The 20,652-nt window shown below is 32.3% G+C and overlaps 3 protein-coding genes across 6 annotated transcripts; 1 reads left to right on the top strand and 2 right to left on the bottom strand.

The window, feature by feature from the left end:
* Positions 1-809: 809 nt before the first annotated feature.
* On the top strand, positions 810-4,376 carry LOC112720041 (uncharacterized). 3 transcript variants are annotated; one of them, XR_011867206.1, is made up of 8 exons: positions 810-1,101; positions 2,055-2,077; positions 2,166-2,267; positions 2,390-2,498; positions 2,597-2,746; positions 2,895-2,992; positions 3,208-3,271; positions 3,389-4,376. XR_011867206.1 is itself a non-coding variant. In XM_025770846.3 (7 exons), the coding sequence occupies exons 2-7, from the start codon at positions 2,055-2,057 to the stop codon at positions 4,087-4,089; spliced, it is 1,149 nt and encodes a 382-aa protein (XP_025626631.1). In that variant the 5' UTR covers positions 810-1,101; the 3' UTR covers positions 4,090-4,376. The 3 variants fall into 3 exon arrangements, 1 of the variants encoding a protein (XP_025626631.1); XR_003162020.3 differs by having other exon boundaries at positions 2,895-2,995; XM_025770846.3 differs by lacking the exon at positions 2,895-2,992.
* A 1,947-nt stretch (positions 4,377-6,323) lies between these two features.
* Positions 6,324-13,456, bottom strand: LOC112720040 (alpha-glucan phosphorylase, H isozyme). 2 transcript variants are annotated; one of them, XM_025770845.3, is made up of 16 exons: positions 12,881-13,456; positions 12,503-12,766; positions 11,639-11,818; positions 10,661-10,837; positions 10,482-10,567; positions 10,150-10,339; positions 9,749-9,841; positions 9,167-9,351; positions 8,930-9,047; positions 8,713-8,841; positions 8,300-8,518; positions 8,008-8,211; positions 7,589-7,747; positions 7,118-7,381; positions 6,827-7,017; positions 6,324-6,708 (listed from the first exon to the last, which is right to left on the bottom strand). In XM_025770845.3, exons 2-16 carry the CDS (start codon positions 12,731-12,733, stop codon positions 6,582-6,584), a joined length of 2,553 nt encoding a protein of 850 aa, XP_025626630.1. In that variant the 5' UTR covers positions 12,734-12,766; positions 12,881-13,456; the 3' UTR covers positions 6,324-6,581. The 2 variants fall into 2 exon arrangements, with proteins under 2 accessions (XP_025626630.1, XP_072062473.1); XM_072206372.1 differs by having other exon boundaries at positions 12,851-13,257.
* A 2,103-nt stretch (positions 13,457-15,559) lies between these two features.
* On the bottom strand, positions 15,560-18,961 carry LOC112720874 (calmodulin-binding receptor-like cytoplasmic kinase 2). Its single transcript, XM_025771963.2, has 6 exons — positions 18,627-18,961; positions 18,161-18,408; positions 17,863-18,028; positions 17,686-17,775; positions 17,147-17,445; positions 15,560-15,985 (listed from the first exon to the last, which is right to left on the bottom strand). The coding sequence occupies exons 1-6, from the start codon at positions 18,856-18,858 to the stop codon at positions 15,662-15,664; spliced, it is 1,359 nt and encodes a 452-aa protein (XP_025627748.1). The 5' UTR covers positions 18,859-18,961; the 3' UTR covers positions 15,560-15,661.
* Positions 18,962-20,652: the final 1,691 nt, after the last annotated feature.

The raw sequence follows: 20,652 nt of genomic DNA, 5'->3' as shown, positions 1-20,652 counted from the left end.
GTCATAGACCATCTTTGTTCTTCGCTTTTATAGTGGCACCATCAAATCAATAAAATCACTATCGAATGTTCTCAAATCTCAACCTTCAGCGCAAAGAATCACATTCGCCAAACACGTGGCTATTCTAATGGCCTCAAATTATGCGAACCCATATTCCCATAACACTGAACAGAGCATCATACATTCACAATGGAGGAACACTTTTTTCTTTTTTTTCAGTCTGAAAAACTATCGCTCTATTCTATACTTATTTAGAAAGACACTCTTAATAAGTTAAAGAAACGCCCATTTATGTCCATTTTATGGTCATTTGTTTCAGTTTGTACTTTGTAGTGTTAAAATTTTATAAAAATTAGACATACTACAATATCTTTTAATTATAATTATAATTATTTACTTTAAAATAATACCTAACTTAGTTATTTGTTGATCTATGAATTATAGCATATATAAAATAATTTTAACATTTATTTAAATAGATAAATGAACCAATTATTCGATCAATTTAAGTTAGTTGTTGTTATATGTTCTTTAATTTATCTTTTTATATTTTTTTCGTCTTCATACGTGTATTTTATTAGTATCTTATTTTTAAAAATTGTTATTTGTTAGTTTGTTCTTTTTTTTCAAATTTTAAATCTTGTTGTTAATAGAAAAGATTATGTAATTACTATTAAAAATATATTTTTATTAATATACTGTTTTGTAATTAAATGTAAAAAAAAATTGATCAATATTAAAGTCCAATATTTTCTTTTGGGGACTATATTAAAGTCCAATATGAAATAGGATAATTAACCCCTCTAATTGAAAAAAAAGAAAAAGAAAACGAAAAGTAGTCTCCTAACAAAAAGGGCACGCACTCGAAGGAATAAAAGTCTGTTTAATTACGGTTTGGCGTCCGCTTCTCCAGAAACTTCTCCCTTGACAAATCACCACCTCACACTTTTCCCTTCTATATAAACCCTTTCAACACATTCAATATTTTCCTTCCCAAAACGCACTCACATCGTGTCGTTTACTTTGAGAGAGCACTGCGCAGGCGATTTCTGTGGTTTCGGAAAGTTCGACTCGTCGTTTTTGTCTCTTGCGGTTCATAAGGTATTGGAACTTGTTTTTCTTTGTTTTTCCATTTAATCTGTTTGTTTGAAGTTGCGTGAGATATTCAAACTTGTTCTCTGCGTGGATTTGAAGATTTTATTATGCGAACATTTCTGTTGTTGTTGAACTCGATGGTGGTAGATCACTTTATCTGTTTTCAATTCTGATGATAATTTGTGTGGTTGTGGTTGAAATTGAGTTAGTTTTGAGGAAGGAGGGGATTGAAGAAAGGCCTTTTTTCTCTTCGCTGAATTGATTTTCTTATACTTCAAACGTCATAACCTTTGATGCAGGGAGATCGTTGAGTTTAATTCTTTTAGATGTATTATTGATTTTGTGTTTTTAGTTTGTTCATTCTTGTCAATTTTAAATTTGTAATTAGAAAAGAGTAGAAGCTGAATCGGATCTTAGAAGTTGAAATGATAGTGTTGCATAGCCGAGTAATTTTAGGTTCCTCCCAAATATGTTGTTGGATTTGAAATTGATGGTGGGAAATTGAAGGAAGATTGGTTTGAAATTTCCCCTTTTTTTTAAGCTGCGATGGACTGATCGTTGTTGCGTTGATGTTTGATTGTATAGCTAGAATTTATATTAGATCTAAGAAAGGCAATTGGATTAAGATTGACTTCTATAGTTCTAAGTTCTATGTTAAATTTAATCGACTTTATGACATCCTTGATTCCAAATGAGTACTTCATAATTTATAAGACTGACAGGAAGGATATCGGCAGACTGATTAGGTTATTTCATAATTATTGAAGGATAATATTTCCTTAAATTTTTTTGTTTTTTAACTTTGCTTTTATGCATATGAAAACTCACTCATCTGATTATTATGATTATCAATTATGATATATTTTTGTGGATAGGCCATTAGCTATGTTCTAATTTAATAGTACTTTTTTTTAATAATTGCTAATTCTTTTTATTATTTTGCTTATGAATCATTGCAGATGTCTTACTCAAGGAGATCAAGGTTAGATGTCCACCTGTGTTTTATTTTGCTATTTTCCGTTTTGGAAGCGTTCTATTTCCCCTTTAAGTGTTCCTCTTTTGTTTCATAGGTATTCTCCTTCTCCTTCTCCATCCCCATACAAGGGGTACAGCAGGTACAGCAGGTCCTTATCCAGGTCTCTTTCAAGGTCAAGATCGAGAAGCCGTTCAAGGTTGGGACTTGATTTTTTATTCGAGTTTGTTTGTGAACTTCTTCTCTGACAAACAGTATCACGATATTATCTGGTTCTACATTTTTGGTTTAATCTTGTATGCTCTTATCCTGTTGGTTTAGGAGCGTCTCAAGTGATGCAGAAAATCCTGGAAATAACTTGTATGTGACTGGATTATCTCCTAGGATCACCAAGAGAGAACTGGAGAAGCATTTTGCAGCTGAAGGAAAGGTATGCACTTCAGCTTATTCTAAAATAGTCTTTCTGTAGAGATTTATGTTGCCTGCCAACTGTGTTTTAATCTTCCTTTTTGTTTCTGTAATTCTTAGGTCATAGATGTACATCTTGTAGTTGATCCGTGGACAAGAGAATCACGTGGGTTTGGCTTTGTGACAATGGCAAATCTTGAGGATGCTGATCGGTGTGTGAAATATTTAAACCGCTCTGTACTTGAAGGGCGTGTAATCACAGTGGAGAAGGTATATCTTTTGGTCAATGTTTAATTTTCTTAATTTGGCTTTTACATGCTCTGAATTTTTTACCCCTAATGTTGAAAAGAGATATGGATGATTTGCTTCATTAAGTTCTTTCGAGTTTTGAAAGTTTTGTGCCTCTTTCCCTTTGAAGTTTCTGTGGCAGCAGGTTAGCTGTGTGAAGCAGCTCTTCATCAAACTCTCAAATCACAACTAACCAAACAAATCATCAACAAGTATCAGATCATTGGGGTTGTATGCCCTGCATATCTCTCTTCTTGCATTTATATCTTCTTTTGTTCATTATATTTCTTTTATTATCCTTCTTACCGCAAGCTTGTGTTGTGATTTTTCGATTTGGTTGAAGACATAACTTTTTGAATATCATATCTGTTGCTGTTATATTTGCTTTCCTACTTTCTTCCTAGACGTCCCTAGTCTCATGCTGATATCTGCATTCATTGCAGGCCAGAAGGCGACGTGGCCGAACCCCAACGCCTGGAAGATATCTTGGGCTAAGGACTATTCGAGGTGTGTTTCACTAATCTATCTCATTATTTTTTTTTCCTTTTCGTTTTTTTTTCCCATTTTTTTAAATCGGGCATGATTATTCTTATTTTTGCTGATACATGTCTCCATTTATTCCAGCACGCCGTCACTCACGCTCCCCAAGCTACTCTTCTCGGCGCTCTCCTAGCTATTCCCCCTACCGAAGAAGCTATAGTCGTTCGCCATATTCTCCAGATCGTAGTAGGAGTCCCTCTTATTCTCCTGACTATCGCCGTAGAAGGTCTTACTCTCCTGACTACCGGCGAAGGAGGTCTTACTCTCCATATTACTACAGTCGACGCAGGTCCCCATATTCTCCATATTATAGTCGTCGCAGGTCGTATTCGCGATATGATCGTTATGAGCGGCGGAGGTCATATTCGCGGTCTCAATCCCCATACAGCAGGTCACCTGTCAGTTATCGTGACAGATCATACTCTCCCTATGACTCAAGGTATGACTCGCCCGATGATCGCTATTACAGAAGGCACCACAACAGGTCAGTTTCTCCAAGTGTCTCCCCTCCCCCAAGGCGGAGGTCGAGGAGAAGCTACTCGCGGAGTGTCACTCCTGTTCGAATGAGGAGCTGCTCTCGAAGCATCTCTCCCCGACGCAGCAGGAGGAGCTACTCACGAAGTGTTTCTCCACCAAGGAAAAGTTCTGGGAGGAGCCATTCAAGAAGCTCTAAAAGGAGTGGTGGTTATTCCAAACGTAGTAGGAGCCCAAGTCCAAGTGTGAGTGCAAGTTCAAGATCATTTTCAAGGTCCAACACTCCTGGATCTGCTTCTCCTTCAACTTAGATATATCATACATCCTAGATCAACTTAATATGTTAGGGAAGAATATTATAGATATGTAGTTCTAGAATGAGGCTTTTGTTGTTGGTTATGTTCGTGATTTGTGACATTTGAAGATGCTCATATTATGTGGATTTTCACGGGTAGTGAGTGCTGAAGATATCACTGACAATATAACACGTTTGCTTCTCTGTTGTGTATTTCACAAAAATGGTTTCAGTGAGGTTTAATACCAGAAATGCTAAATCGAATATGGTCAACTCGATTTATATAAATTTATGATTTAAGGATTTTTTGCTTTGAGATATTTATGTAATATCGAAATATCTTTGGTTTATTAACGTTTTTTATTCTATTTGTTATGATAAATTTTAAATATTATTTTTTAATTTTTGGTTACTTTCAAAACAAAATGATTAGCTGGGGATTCAGAATTGAGGATAAATTAAAAACGTCCAAGAAAAGGTTTGCGTTAATCGTTAATATAGCAATATTAATCCAAAATTAGTAAATGCTTTACCAAAATTTATAAAGGATGAATCTAAAAAGTTTATTAACAAATTAATGGGTCCATGAAAATCGAATTTAAAAATTCTTAATAAATATAAATTTTTCATATAAATTTTGGATGCATATCTGTAGCCATGTCATTTTTAAATGTAAGCTTTTAATTCCTATACCATCTCAAATCAGTTCTCATTCAACTGTATTTTAAGCATATAATTTTTTATTTTTTGTCCGTAAAATTTTGAAATGTTCAAAAATTACTCAAATATTTAATTTTTTTAATTTTATTTCTAAAATTTTAAATATATTTCAATTACATCCTTGAAAATAGGGGTGTTTATGGGTCGGGTGAAACTAGGTTTAATATGATCCAGATCCGTCCGAAATATATACCAGGTCTATTTGTTAGAGTCGAAACTGGCCCTAAACCCGATGAAAACTATACATTTTCAGACCACGATTATACCAGATAAAAATTGGGTGAAAATCGGACCGTTAACATTACATTACCTTGATACCTTCTTGTAAGCTAACATGTGAAAATATCCAAATTTTCAAGACTCCAACCATTATTTAATATGGTAAAATTCACATAAAAAAATATAACAAGAATCAACCATTCTCTAAAATTAAAGCATAATCATAATCAATAATAATATTATCTAATAACACCAATTTTTTAAATCAATACAAATAACATAATATTAGTTTAAAGTCTTATGTATTTTAAACATAAAATATTAACTTATAGTCTTATAATGACTAGTAACACAAAATATTAAAGTTTATAATACTTAAATTCCACATAAAAATAGTCATAATTCATCACTAATAACACAAAATATTAATTATGTATGATGACCGAATCACTGAACCGAATTCAGATGACCTGAACTATGATCCGAATCCGACCCAAAATAATGATCGAGTCTATTTTTGAGACCCACTAACACGTCGATATAGGATTGTCACATCACTCATAAATCATAATATGTTGTCCAATCTAGGCGTATAATTGAAATACTAAATCGTCAAGTATAAAATTGGAATTAAGTGTTAATAATAAAATTAAAATAAAATATAACTTTTAAAGATAAAAATAAAATTTTTTATTCAATTATTTTTTTAAATAAAGGTTATATCGATAACACTCTTAAATATATATCATTTTTAATAAGATTTACTTTAATAAATAATATTTTTATTAAAAATAAAAATTATACAAAGTATAAAATTTTTTAATAGAAAATTAGATAAAGACATTTTAAAAAATATTACTTTTATTATATAAAACTAACTCGAATACCTTTAAAAATAGATATTCAAATCAAATATATCAAAATTTTCAACTGATAACTCCATTAAACAAAAGGAATAGATAACCTTGGACACAAATTTAATGTGATATGAGAGATACAAACGTTCACTGTTAACTGAATACAAACTATGCCAATGAGTTATAGTTCAAATGGCATAATCTCCCCATACTCAATTAAGAGGTTGTGGATTCGAGTCTCCTATCTTTGGTGTAAAAAAAAAAAAAAAAAAGAAACTACTGAATACAAACTATAACTTGCAGTTCTAATCAATAATATGAGTTTATGCGTAACAAAGAAATATTTGCATAAAGTCTATCATAAAGATGAAAAGTAATGCTTAATTTGGCCCAGCAAATTCATAAACAAAGCCCGTCAAAAAAAAATTATAAACAACACACACACACATACAAATTGAAAAAAACAGGATATTATATTAGATTAAACAAAATATTTGCATATAGAAGGATCCATAATTGGGTCTAAAGGCATTGAACACAAGAATAAAATAGAAAAACTGCTATAACTTACAGAATAGAGTGCTAAAATCTCTTATTTTAAAAGTAAATTAAATTATTGTTTCTTCTTCCGTCACTTATTTTTATAAGTTCTGTTTCTGTGCTATACAAAGACTATAAAATGCATGAGATACATATCCATCAATCTGGAAAATTATGGCACACGGCACTCTTCAATGTTCCAAATTTCCTTTGCATACTGAGCAATTGTACGGTCACTGCTGAATTTTCCACTCCCAGCAGTGCTTAAAATGGACATTTTTAGCCACCTTTTCCTATCACTGCATGCAAAATAAACACATGTAAATTCTAACATACACTTTCATCAAGTTCCATTGTTTTAACACATTGATATAAGGGAACTATAAAGTGATAAACATGAGAGAGATTGAGTCTAACCAATATGCTTTATCTACTTTTTCTTGAGCATCCATGTAGCTTGGGAAGTCATGACCAACAAGAAAGTAATCTCCGCGACCATAACCGGTATTTCCTTCCAACGACTCTAGCAGAGGGTTATAGTCATACCTTCCGAAAACTCCACTTCGAATGAACTTCTTTGCCTCTTCGAATCGAGGATCAGGTTTGAACTGTAAATCACAAACAGAAATCATGTCAACGAAACTATTTCCATGAAAAAATTGAAATTTCTAAGCTTGTAGTGTTTGAAAGGCGCTTGTGACTGCATACCAGGCCATTCTCTCTATCCTTCCTCAGTTGCGGGACTTCTTCAGCAGTTGCACCGAAGAGGAAGAAATTTTCTTCACCAATCTCCTCCCGGATTTCCACATTGGCTCCATCTAATGTGCCTATTATAAGGCAACCATTCAAAGCAAATTTCATGTTGCTTGTTCCACTTGCTTCCATGCCTGCAGTGCTAATATGCTGAGATAGTTCACTCCCCGGAATCAGCATCTCCGCCACGGACACATTGTAATTCGGAACAAACACAACCTGAAACGAGACTCGTATAGTAAATAACAGATTAGATCCACTAGCAACCACTATCATGCCTTCCATATAGGTACCATGCAATAATTATGGACAAAGCATACCTAAAAATTCGAGAGAGAAAGAAAGGAACTAACTTCATCTAGAAAGTAATACAGATTTCTTTTTTATTTTAATTTTTGAGTAAAAAGTAATACAGAATTGAGTTACCTTCAAGTAGCTATTGACCTCAGGATCAGTGTTTACGACAGAACCAACATCGTTCACTAGCTTGACTATTCTTTTAGCATTTGTGTATGTTGCAAATGCCTTTCCTCCAATCATCACGGTGCGGGGAGTTGTTTTTTTCCGTTCTTCGGGGCTCATCTCCTGTTACAGTTCAGTTATGAGGACTATGTTTTCGGTATATATCTTATCTTTCATTCAACAAAGGGAATTGAGGATCTTTCAGAAAATATAGTGATAGAATCTCCTACATGGCTATATTAAAACTGCTACTATGTGCTACAATATGAATGTGAGAAACCATGATCACTATAAACATGGGTTAAAAGTGTAGTAAAAAGATTGGAAAATTAGAACACTGGCCACTTCACAATTTAACTCCATCAGTTAGCTGTTTCTCATACCTTCAATTTCTTGTATCTATAAATCACACCAAGAATGTTTAGTAGCTGCCTCTTATATTCATGGATACGCTTGACTTGAATGTCGAATAGCGTATCCGGGTCAATACTCTCCCCTGTAACCTGCAGAATGTACTGTGCCAACCGCAGCTTATTGGCCCTCTTTGCAGAAAGCCATTCAGCTTGTAGATCTTCATTGTCAGCAAACTAATGTGAGAAAATAAAACCATCAGTTGAATGTTAGGGTGCTGCAATAACAGGAATATCTTGAGAAACAAAGCATCCGGAAATTCACCTGTCGAAGACCTGTTAGTAAGTCCAGATTGGTCACCCATTTATCGGTTTTCAACCACTTAGTGATGATACTGCTTAGCTCAGGGCTACAAAAGCGGAGCCATCTTCGAGGTGTAATGCCATTGGTTTTATTTTGGAACTTTGTTGGCCATATAGAGACATAATTTGCAAATAATTCCGCCTTTAATATGTCGCTGTGTAACTGGGCAACGCCATTCACCTAACAAGATTTGAGCACCAAGTAGCAAACAGATTTCAAATGAAATAAAATGCACAAGTATGAAAAAATGTCACAGAAAATAAAAACTGGAGAGTCCTGTAGAATGTAAATGAAAGGATAGGGTATCAATGAAAGGACCAAATACAAGGATACATTAAAAATTATGAGACTTTTTCTTCAAATGAACCACTTACTGCATGAGAAGAAACCACACACAAATTAGCCATCCGAACTACTGGCTTCTGGGGATTATTATCCAATATGCGCATGTTGGAAAGCTCACTCTCAAGGTCGAACCGTGTGGAAGTTATCATCGCAGTGAACTGAAATCATTTTATCATTTCCACATTGAAATATAACTGTAAACAGATCAAAGTGTTTATCAAAGTGAAACAAGGCAAGTGCTCTTACTCTCTTGTCTATTTCGGTTATGATTTCCATATGACGAGGAAGCAGTTTCCACATTACAGGCTGAGACCATTTTTCCAGCGCCTCGGGTAGGACAGTATGATTAGTGTAAGCAATCGTTCTGGTTCAGATATGGCATCACATTTTACTAGTGAGGAATACACTACAGGCATTAACTGATCATGGCTGAAAGAAAAAGTTACACATCATTCCATGCAAGAAATTTTATAATTTACTGACTTTGATGTCACATCCCATGCTTCATCCCATCCAAGTCCTTCATCATCCACAAGTAATCGCATCAGCTCAGGTATTGCAAGGGTAGGGTGAGTATCATTCAATTGTACAGCAACCTTTGTTGGAAATTCGGCCCAGTTCCATGGTCCCTTCCCTTGTCTTCGCTCCTTAAAACGGGCAATTATGTCCTGTAATAGGTCCAAAATGGGAATGGAAATAGTAAGACTGACATGTCAAATGAACAAGGTAAAGAAACCAGAAATGCATTCTTAAAATACAAATATGGTAGTTAGCTAAGGCACTAATAAAGAAAAACCACAATAGAAACTAGGACATTTTTGTTTCTTGCATCGGTCAAATCAGGGGGATTGTGAATTGGAAATCAAATGATATATCTCTCAGACTCGACGAAAATGATCCGAAGGCTTTAAATTAAGACAATGTGAAACTAGCAATATATATGATCCTGTGGCTCCCACTGACAGTGACACCATCAAAGGGTTTAATCCTAACTTTCTACCAGAAGGTAGCACAAATATATTAAAGAAAATTTGAAAAAAGGAAAAGGAAACTTTTTTAACTTACTTGGAGTGAAGCACTGCAGAGAAAGAACTGCTGCTTCAGCCGTAAAAGTTTTCCATCTTCCGTGGCATCACCGGGATATAAAACCGCACAAATCTACATATACATATTTAAATATAAGACTGCCAATCCCAGTGGCAAAGGGGAGAGGATAATAGGGGGTTGTAAAGATAACCAAGTTAAAGATGATTTGTTCTAATATCTTGTAATGGCAAAGGCAAGCTTATCTCTATGTATTTCATTCTTCTAACTATAACAATATTGTTGCAAGTAAAAAGCTAACTGTGAAACTATGATTAATGACCCAGAGAAATAGCCACTCACAATTATTGTTAATCATTCATTCATCCCTACAAAATAACTTGGTTTGACAATTAAAAAAATAAAATTTCACTAATACCAACCTGTTGAGCTCGCGAGTGAAGCATAGAAGCAGATTCATGTTGTCCATCATTAAATAAAAATAAATTAAAATCTTCAGCACATGCTTTTGCTTCCCAGAGGCGAAGACTGTTGGTGTTTTTGGTTTGGTATCCTGGAATTGGCACGTCATAAGCCAGTGCTTGCACAACCTCTCCTCCAACCCATTTTCGACTGACATCCATATCCAAGTGTAAATACTTCTATTTCATAATATTTAAACTAAACAAAGAAAAGCTTTATTTTTTTATGTGAATTAAAATTATAACAAAAATTTACAACAGATTTCATAGAGTAGTTAGTGATTTTCACTTACCTTCCATTAGGATTAACCTCAACATGACCGAAGAATCTAATAGGGTACAAAATGTCATGCCTCACAACTTCCCACGGGCTAAATTTCTGCTCCGGTTTAAATCATTCTATGCATCAGTATCCCATGAAATAAATAAAATATTTCCATAGTTTTAAGAAAAGAAAGGGGACAAATCAAACCTCAAGCCAGTCCTCTGCAACTTCCTCCTGGCCTTCCCTGGTGATTCTCTGCTTAAATAGCCCGTATCGATATCTCAAACCATACCCCCAAGAAGGTAAATTTAGTGTTGCCATTGAATCCAGAAAACATGAAGCAAGCCTACCGAGACCACCATTTCCTAGTGCAGCATCCTTCTCCTGCAATTGTTCATGTTCAGTCATTATCACATTAAAATTTGAAAGAACCAACAATCAGTTTTTATAAACTAGATGTCAAACTCACTCATTGACATGAAGTATGCGTTTTGGGAGTTGAATTTTCACAAGTATTCAATGGAAATTAAAGGTTAGTGAGAAACAAAATCCATTTGAATCACATAAAATATGTTTGTGATGAATCTGCTATTCAAGTAATAGATCATCAATATTTGTCATGAGGATCTGACAAAGTTTTACATTGCTTGGTGATGAACTAACACAACTCTCTTCTTTTACCCAAGTTTGGGGCCAACTATGTAAAGACTTGCAACAAAGCACACAATAGGCAGAGCCTTACAACAATAAGTTAGACTATAAGTCTATAACCTCACTCTCTCCATATGTGCACGTATTCTTTCGAGCTTTTCAACACATTTGCTTCATATTTGCACAATTTTTCATTAACCGAGATGTTTCCTTGAAAAGAAAAAGAGTTCTTTCCCATAAGTCATTTCTCTTTCCTTTTATCAGTAAATTATTGATGCTAGAGATGTAAAAGCATTCATGTACCACCACCTAAGAACTTCACATTTTAGGTGAGTCGGTCCTTTGGATGATACCAAGCCCTCTTTCAATCACTATGCAGCAAAGGGTTCAATAGAGTTACGGCGTTAAAGTGAGCTTCTGGTGCTTTTAGGAGAGTTTGTCCTAGACACTTGGTTGGAAATAAAATATTTTTCCATGAATTGAGATAGTTGTTCTAGAGAAATATTTCAATTACAGGTTGGAATATTCAATTACCTGCTCTGTGATTTCTTCAAGCTTGAGTCCAAATTTGCGCAAAGCATCAGCATATGCATCTTGGACATTCAGATTTCCAATGGCATTGGTCAAAGCTCGGCCTTGAAGGAACTCCATTGACAGGTAGTAAGTTTGCTTGGGATCAACTTTGTGAAAATGAAGGTATGTTTCATTCCATTGCTGAAATAATTTCCATTGATTAGCAATAAGAACATTACTACTACCCCAACAAATGATACAAGTCATATAACCATATCAGCATGAAGAAAGAAGTCAAAGAACAAAATGATTACAAAAGTTGAAAATGCATTGCTTTCATTTTATTTATGTCAAAATTTAAATAGCCTTATTGTTGGAGCTTTTATCAGACATGAATTCCAAAGACATGCTTCACAACTTTCCCCTTCAACCTTGATTCATGCGCTGAAATGAGCTTTCACATGGAGAAAAATAAAGTAAACTACTGAATTGAGATTTCAAATCAGGTCCACAAATTCACTTACACATGCATGGGCACACACAGAAGTATCTACCTTTTAATATGAAGTTGACCAAAATTACTACTAAGATACATATATGAGCAATCATTAATTTTTTGTCATTAAGTATATGAATATGAATAGCACATAGGAAGATCATACTTTACTCTATGAATGACACACTATAGACTACCATAACAATATAGACATCCAAATTCCAAGAATGTTGCAGAAATACAAATTCAGAGTATCGAGTACAACATAGTACAATACATGACAAGTATACAAAAAATCAGTCACACAAGTTCAAAAGTTTTTGCCAATAGTATTTGATGCATATCCACATAGAATAAAAAAATGAAGTATTTGTGCATCATAATCTTACCCTTATGAGACGATCTCGAACACTCTCAGCAGTGGCATAGTAAGCTTGCTCTAGCTCAAACTTGAGAGGGGAAAAATGAGGACTGAACTGAGCATGGTAACTGATATTGGAAGCAATCTCTTCAGCTTTTTCAGCTAATGGATGTGCCACTGCAGCAACCTTTGCTGCAGAAACAATATCAGAAACACCATCTTTGCCACTCCCATTAGACTCAACCTTATCATCAGCCATTTCAAATTCCTAGTCTTTTTTTTTTTCTTTCTCCTGTCATAAAAGTAAAGTAACATCAGAAAATTGAAAGTTTCCACCACCCCATTAATCAAATTGTGATAAAGAATGAAACTTTACACAGAATGAATCAAAGTGAGAGAACAGTACCAGTCTACCACTACCTCCAATTTCAGAGCACTAAAGGATTGAAGAAATGGACAAGTGGGAAAATGAAGAGATTAATTAATAATAATGTGAAAGAAAATCTGGGTGTGGAAGATATTTGAGGCCACAAAAGAGAATCAAAGAGATCATATAGCAAATGATACTTTGAAACGAGACAGATAAAGTGGAAAAAGACACGAAGATATATAAAGAAAATATCTGGGTTAGATGGGATATTGGGATTTTGAATGAATGAAGAGAGTTTGAATGAAGCAATTAAGCAAAAGTGTGTGTGTGTGTGTCACATGGGATGATTGTGATTTGGATTTGGCATTGGGATCATGGCCAAATTAGAAACAAGAGAAAACTCAAATCGAAGCAAAATAATCAACTCTAACTCAGATAGTTATGGAACGGTATGTAGGAGGACACGTGGCAGCTTTGCATGGAAAGCGCAAGCAACTTGGAAAAGGTTCATGCTTCCAGCGGTTGAATATCACGGACGACGATGGAAACGTTGGTGTAAGCCACTTTCCCCATGCCTAGTAATATCATTTTCATATTAATATTTTTTAATTCAACGATCAAATTAATTACTCAAATAGAATATATATTAAATAATACGTATATTTATATATAAATATATGGATAAAGTATTAAATTAATTTTTTTATATTTGGACGTAATTTTAATTTAGTCTTTGAAGTTTAAAGTGTCTTATTTGAATCAAAAAAATTTTATTTAGCTTTAATGTAATCCTACCTTAAGATTAAAGTTAAATATTTATTGAAATGTCCTACATAACAATATAAAAATTATGCCGATAATTTAGAGAACAAATACAAGTTCCAAAGACACAAAATTAACTGTGGATGTATCAATATATTTATTTATCATTCTCTTTAGTTTTATAAAAAAATATTTTTTAAATGGTAAGAAGAATGATAAATAAATTTATTAATATATCCACGATTGATTTTGTGCCTCTGGAGCTTAGACTTATTCTTTAAATTATCGATTTTGTTCTATGTAGTGATGTCATGTAAGACATTCAGTTAATTATTTAATTTTGACTTCACAATTAAACTTTTTTGGATTTAAATAAAACATTTTAAATTTTAAATACCAAAATAGAATTACACCATCACGTAAAAGATCAATTTAATACTTTACTGTAAATATATAAGAGTTAATTTGACAACTAACTTTTTATATGTATATAGCATTTTCGTTTTTTAACCAAATATTTTTAATTAGCCACCAAATAAATCACTGCATAAAACATATGTTACATAAAATATATTAAAAGTGTATAAAATAATACATATATTTTTATATTTTATATAATAATTGATTTAAGAGTAAAGTATTGTTTTTATCCCCAATGTTTGGGATAAGTCCTATTTATGTCCCTAACGTTCGTCCTATTTATATCCTTAACGTTTATAAAAGTTATTCAATGTTATCCTACTATCAATTATACTAACAAATCAGATTATATTTTTTAATTATTCACTTTGATATATTCATTCTCAATTAGGTCTCATTTGGATGTGTTCAATTTTAATATTATACCCACTATTTGTGTTTAGATTCAATTATGTCCCTAAAAGAGTGAATTATGTAAATGTTGTAGGAATTAGTTTCAACATTTGATGAGCTATTTTTCGGGGTAGATCATCGATTCTATCACAGACATTTGTATTCTAACTTCAAGAAGAGATTTTTAAAACTCAAACTAAAGTGCTCATGATGTGTAACATTGAATCACTTTTACAAATGTTAGGGATACAAATAGGACGATTTAAACGTTAGGGACACAAATAGAATTTACCCCAAATGTTAGGGACAAAAACTATACTTTACTCTTGATTTAATAACACATTTTTGTAAGCAAATTTTTTTTAATTTTACTAACTAATACATATTATTTATTTTGTTAATTAAAAGAATATAAATATACAATCAATTAATAACTATTTTTTTACAAATATCAAGAGTATTTAATATATAATGCTGAATTTGTTTTAGCAAAAAATATGTGTTTTTGAAAATATGTTTTTCTACGAACAATTTTGTTATATGAGAAAGTCCTAAAAACTAGTAATTTTAATTTATATTTGTTAGTATTTTAGTTAATAATTTACTAATTTCAGTTTAAATCATCTAAGTTTATATTTTTATTTTTTAACAATACTTTTAAATATTATAGATTAAATATTACTAAAAAATAATAAATTATACTGATCATGTAATATTGCTATGCATTAATAATTATCAATATATTTTGATAATTGACACTTTTAACACATACATAACATATATTTTTTTTTCTTTAAACAAAAAAGTAAATTTGGTACATATTCAAATATCAAATTTATCTATAAAAAATTTCACCTCATAATTTCTGAGCAAGACATACAAATATATCCATGACTCCTCAGAAGATAACTTGCTATCACATTGAAGCCAATAAATAAATTGTCCCTGATTAATTACTACAATTGCCTTTACAATTTCTCAATCCACAACATAACTTATGCAATGTCGACAAGTTATAGCTCAAATGACATAATCTTTCCATTCTTTCCTAGAGGTCTCAAGTCTCACTCCTAATTTTAGTAAAAAAAAAATAACTTATATAATACTCATATGTAGAAAAAAAAAACTTAAAAGTCAAGCTATAAACCACATACTTCATGATTTCATTTCATCAATCAAAGAACATGTAAGAACAATATTAGTATTGTGTTCACCATCTGAACAATCAATGAACAAATTTAACTATGCAGATACAAATTTACGGTCATTGTCACCTTCAATATCAAATAACTTATGCCTGTCATTCTTGGCATCTCTATGAGGATACTTAGCAGAATGGTGAGAATCATGGCTAAGATGAGAAGATGTTTTGTCTCTAAAATCTTTCCGGATACCCCATAAAACCTCAGCACATGTCTTCATGGTTGGCCTTGATTGTCTTGAAGGTGCAAGGCACTGGTGAGCTAGCTTTAGAACCTTCTCTACGGCCTTTTTCGAGGCCGTACTTCTTCGCAGCCTCGGATCCATGGCGATCACAACTTCTCCCTGTTTCAGCATCTGCAGTGCCTGCATACATGCAAATTGTGCCTTTTTTTCTGATCATAAATTCATTGGCAAGCTGATCTCCTTTAAAAAGGAATATTTAACATTATAGATGAAAATGGGGAAAAGTATCCTACCACATGTAAAAAAATTTCAAGTATTTTGAAATATTATACAGGACAATAAAGAAATCGAAGAGGATGTAAAACATAGGATTCAAGCGAACTGCTCAAAGTGACAAGTATGTCATGGGGATAAGCTTAGTATGGCACAGATGAGTGGTCAAACACTGGATAAAATAAGAAATGAGGATATAAAAAAGAAAGAAAATAGAAGCGGGAATTAAAGATAGACAAGTGGCAAAAGGTAAAAGAAGACCAAAAAAGACTATACATGAGGCAGTCAAAGAAGATTTGTGTGTAAATTGTCTCACTGCAAACATGATATATGATAGTACCCAATAGTCTCGTTTGATATTTGTAACGGATCCCACCTAGTGGTATAAGGTTTTGTTGTTGTGTATAGATCTAAATTACTTTTCTAATTTGATACATGTGAAATTATCTGGTTATGATTGAAGATACAATCAAACAATTATTGAAGTTAATGTACCAAGTTTAACAATTATTGAATTCCTTCATAAAAAAATTATGTAGTATACTGGATACCTAGAAACTTTTTTCTTCTTCTTCTTTTCAGGAATATAGCAAAAAACATAACTTATTTTTCCAAATCTGGCACATCCTCACCTATCAAATGTTATGAAGCAAGACCTATCTATGTCATGGGGGTTCTTAGATATGATCTTCAATTGTACACTTGAAAACAGAAGTTAAAAAGTTTGTCAGAGATAAAAATGATTCATAAGGCAGTTTAACATTTCATAACTAGAATGAAATCAAATCTGAATCAAAGCTATGAGTCTGTGATATCATATCATATCATATCCATTAGTGAATAATTCATTAACTCTGATGCTACACAGAACTCACTTTAATTCTTCTAATTTTGCTGAAATACACAGTTTAAAACTATCACAACAGCATAGTCTTTAAGAATTGACACAATCAAAATTCTTTCAAATGCTTAATCACTAGAATTCAAATATTTTAGTACACTTGATAAATTAAACTTAACATAACAAAGTGAATGTTTATAACATACTTGTCATGCTTAGTTCCTTACCCATTTAATTGTAACTCTCTCACTGAGGGGTCTCCTCGGCTCAACTGGATGTCGTCCGGTAACCATCTCAACAAGCAACACGCCGAAGGAATACACATCACTCTTCTCAGAAAGCTTGTAAGATCTCATGTAATCAGGATCAATGTAGCCTGCTGTTCCTTTAAGTTGTGTTGAAACATGGGTTGCAGAAGGGTCTTCAGCAGCCAGCCGGGCGAAACCAAAGTCGGCCACTTTAGCCCTTAGTTTGTCAGTAAGTAAGATGTTTGATGCTTTGATGTCTCTATGAATAATTGGATGATCTATCAAACAAGATAACAGAGAGATTTAGCTCTTTCAAATGGCATTCTCATATTCTGTAACTGTTTTTTCTATCTCAGTATCTCTGTATTTTCTGTCCTGAAACATGTACTAAACACATTCTAAAAGAACAAACAAGACTATTTAAGGAGTTGTAATGTTTTCCTTGAACATGCATTGCAGAAACTCAAATTAGTTAGAAAATTTCCTTGTATCTAACCAAATTCTATATGATAACATACCTGTGTACATATGAAGGTAAGTAACTGCATGAGCTATATCAATTGCTATGTCTAAACGCTCACCAATTTCTAGCCCATCACCCCTTGTACCTGCATTAACAATTCTCAATTTGCGATATCAGATACATTGTTCGAAAGATGTATCGAAAAGTGACAGATAAAAGAACAATCACTTACCATCTAGATGTTCCCGGAGTGATCCATTATTAACATATTCAACAACAATAATCTTTTCATCTGCATGCTCCAAATATCCATACAGCCTCACAAGATTGAGATGCTCAATCTTTGACAAAGTGGATACTTCATTTTTGAACTCAGCTAAGTTCTTGTTTTCTACATCCTGTCAACAAAAAACACCACATGATCATTGTCTTTCTTAAAAACTAAACTTTTGTAAAACTTTCTTTGTGAATGATCACAGCAGACATGATACATGATAAGGCGCAATAACAAAGCATAGATTATGGGATACCTTGTTGGCGCGCTTTGCGGCCACAAGAGTTCCATCAGTAAGCTTTCCCTTATAAACAGTTCCAAAGGCACCTTCCCCAATCTTATTAGCTGCAGAGAATTTTGCTGTTGCCTTGTAGATTTCTTCAAAGGAGAAGTTCCCTGCAGTTCCAAGCTGAGTATTTGAAGTGCTAGATGATCCATAGGAATGTGAAAACTTCAATTTTGAGGATGAACTCTTGTTGCTATCAGATGATAAATCAGATGAAGCTGCATAATTTCAACCAAAAACCTTAATTTTGCATAAACCATTACAGTTTACTAAGATCATCTACAAAAGAAGCATTTATGATTCTTTGAATCTAATTTTTTCATTACATAAAAGTTTAGGCATGTTTGACACCGGTTTAACATGCTTTAAAGCTCAACAGCACTTATAAGGAAGACTTTCAAAAACCATGAACTATAAAAATGGACTAAAAACTCACATGATGCTCCTCTGACTTTGTTTGTACTCTTTCTGTCTTCAACAACCTTTGATTCTTGTGTGTTTCTTTTTCCAGAAAGAAACAATGCAAAAAAACTTGCACATTTCATCACAGCAGACTTAAAATTTGTCAGCAAAGAAGCATGATGATGAGTCTTCTTATGATGTTGTTGGTGTCCAACATTATTATTATTATTATGTAAAATAATGGGGACTTTCTTTGTTTTCTTCATTTGCAGAAATCAGAATAAGCTTAATAAGGCTACTAATATTAATATTAATAATTTAATACTACTACTACTATTATTATTAGAGTAAAGTGATAAATAAATCCCTGAAAATTTATACTTTGACATATTAGTCTTTAAAGAAAAAAAAATTACCAATAAAATTTTTCAAGATGTCAGATGTGTACACACTACCTTTAAATTAATCTCTATAATTAAGGTAGAAGGTCTTAATTTGAACTAACTTATTTATGTTTGTTATATTAGAAAATTTTATTGGTATTTTTTTAAGGATTAATCTGTCTGAAATATAAATCTTTAAGAATTTATTTATCACTTTACTCTTATTATTATTATTATTATTATTATTATTATTAAACCTGTTTTTGTCAAAACAAAATTTGTTACAAACACTGTTTTTTCTTTGGTCATAAGTAGTTGTTTTCCTTTTCAACCAAACATTAAAGTATGTATTGTCGTTTTGAACAAGTTTAGTTAGATTATTTATTGTAATCAATACATAATAATCAAACTCTTGTGTATATAATATCTTGAATTTAGTTTTGATAAAACAATTTTATACTATCATCATCCAATTAAAATGATATTCTATAATTAAATATTTATATAAATATTTTTGTACAATCAGGCATACAAATAAAAGCCTAAGGCCTGCACTCCTTAGTTTTTTTTATTATTATTTTCTTAAGTAAAGTCCTGCTAGTTATATCCTACCTGTGATCTTTAAATAGGTACATAAAAAAATTTATATTAGATAAATTAGATTTTAATATAAAAAAAACTTGATAAATTAGTATTATTTAAAAAAAGTTAGTCACTAAAAGAGAAATAGATAAATTAATAGTATATCACTTTAAAAAATTTTAAAAAAAAAAAAAGAGAAGAAGGTTGAAAATGCATTCAAAACTCAAAAAAGGTCCATGGGTCTAACTGGATTTGGTGTCTCTAACGCGGTTTCGTGAGCCAAGTGTGTTCACAAACGATCAAAGATTCATGACTATAGTATTGACAATTTTTATACAAATTAAGAATAGAAAATGGCTTTGAAGTTTGAACTAGTTTTTCTTAATTTCATGAAACTATGGTATGGACACTATTACTAAAAGTTTGATTAATTTAGTTTGAGACAGAAATGATTTTTTTTTTTTTTTTTGTGTGTATGATTCAAAATTCAAAAACCATTAAAAATACTTATTTGATAATATGATAATTTTTGTCATGCTTTGAGATAATTTTGTTTAAGTTAGCTGAAAGATTAACAAGGATTATATGAAATTAAAATTTGTTTTCATATGTTGACCTACTAGGTGTCAATTGTCAAAGGTTATTGCATCTTCAACACTCCCAAATCAGAAAAAGGAAAATTATTCATGCATGCTGGCTTTTTTGTAATGGATGGAAGAGACCATTTTGACTATCTTAGGAAATTTACCTACACTTTCCAGACATCTAGAGATTGAAAATTCGTGGAAAGCTATGACTCACAACTCACAAGACCCACAAAATGCGATTGTGTTTTGCAATCATAATCAACTATGCTGAGAATATATTAGGATATTTGTATATTAATTAGATTGATATTTTTGTTAATGATTGAATATTATTATTATTTTATTTTTGTTTCTTGTTTATCACTTATATAAACTATGAAGTATGAATACTTTGTTGAGTTACCGTGTATGCGTGTTGGATATATTTCGGATACGATACTCACTGACACTTGTTTGATATGCGTGTGTCTTCTATGTCGTAACTGTATCTTAATAAAAAATAAAAAAT

The sequence above is a fragment of the Arachis hypogaea genome, chromosome 11 (genome assembly GCF_003086295.3).
Source record: "Arachis hypogaea cultivar Tifrunner chromosome 11, arahy.Tifrunner.gnm2.J5K5, whole genome shotgun sequence".
NCBI classification, from domain to species: Eukaryota; Viridiplantae; Streptophyta; class Magnoliopsida; order Fabales; family Fabaceae; genus Arachis; species Arachis hypogaea.
Note: the sequence above shows the minus strand (reverse complement) of the source record. Positions and strands in the feature narration are given on the sequence as shown.

What these genes read in the sequence shown, in the direction of transcription:
- LOC112720040 (XM_025770845.3), bottom strand. Translation starts at nt 12,733, where the DNA reads ATGGCTGATGATAAGGTTGAGTCTAATGGGAGTGGCAAAGATGGTGTT. An exon ending in TTCGAGATCGTCTCATAAGG is followed by an intron (nt 11,819 to 12,502) that starts GTAAGATTATGA and finishes AAATTATTTCAG; the next exon opens with CAATGGAATGAAACATACCT. An exon ending in TTGAAGAAATCACAGAGCAG is followed by an intron (nt 10,838 to 11,638) that starts GTAATTGAATAT and finishes GAACAATTGCAG; the next exon opens with GAGAAGGATGCTGCACTAGG.
- LOC112720041 (XM_025770846.3), top strand. Translation starts at nt 2,055, where the DNA reads ATGTCTTACTCAAGGAGATCAAG. An exon ending in AGATCGAGAAGCCGTTCAAG is followed by an intron (nt 2,268 to 2,389) that starts GTTGGGACTTGA and finishes CTGTTGGTTTAG; the next exon opens with GAGCGTCTCAAGTGATGCAG. An exon ending in TGGGCTAAGGACTATTCGAG is followed by an intron (nt 3,272 to 3,388) that starts GTGTGTTTCACT and finishes CATTTATTCCAG; the next exon opens with CACGCCGTCACTCACGCTCC.
- LOC112720874 (XM_025771963.2), bottom strand. Translation starts at nt 18,858, where the DNA reads ATGAAGAAAACAAAGAAAGTCCCCATTATTTTACATAATAATAATAAT. An exon ending in CAAAGTCAGAGGAGCATCAT is followed by an intron (nt 18,409 to 18,626) that starts GTGAGTTTTTAG and finishes GAAATTATGCAG; the next exon opens with CTTCATCTGATTTATCATCT. An exon ending in ACTCCGGGAACATCTAGATG is followed by an intron (nt 17,776 to 17,862) that starts GTAAGTGATTGT and finishes TTGTTAATGCAG; the next exon opens with GTACAAGGGGTGATGGGCTA.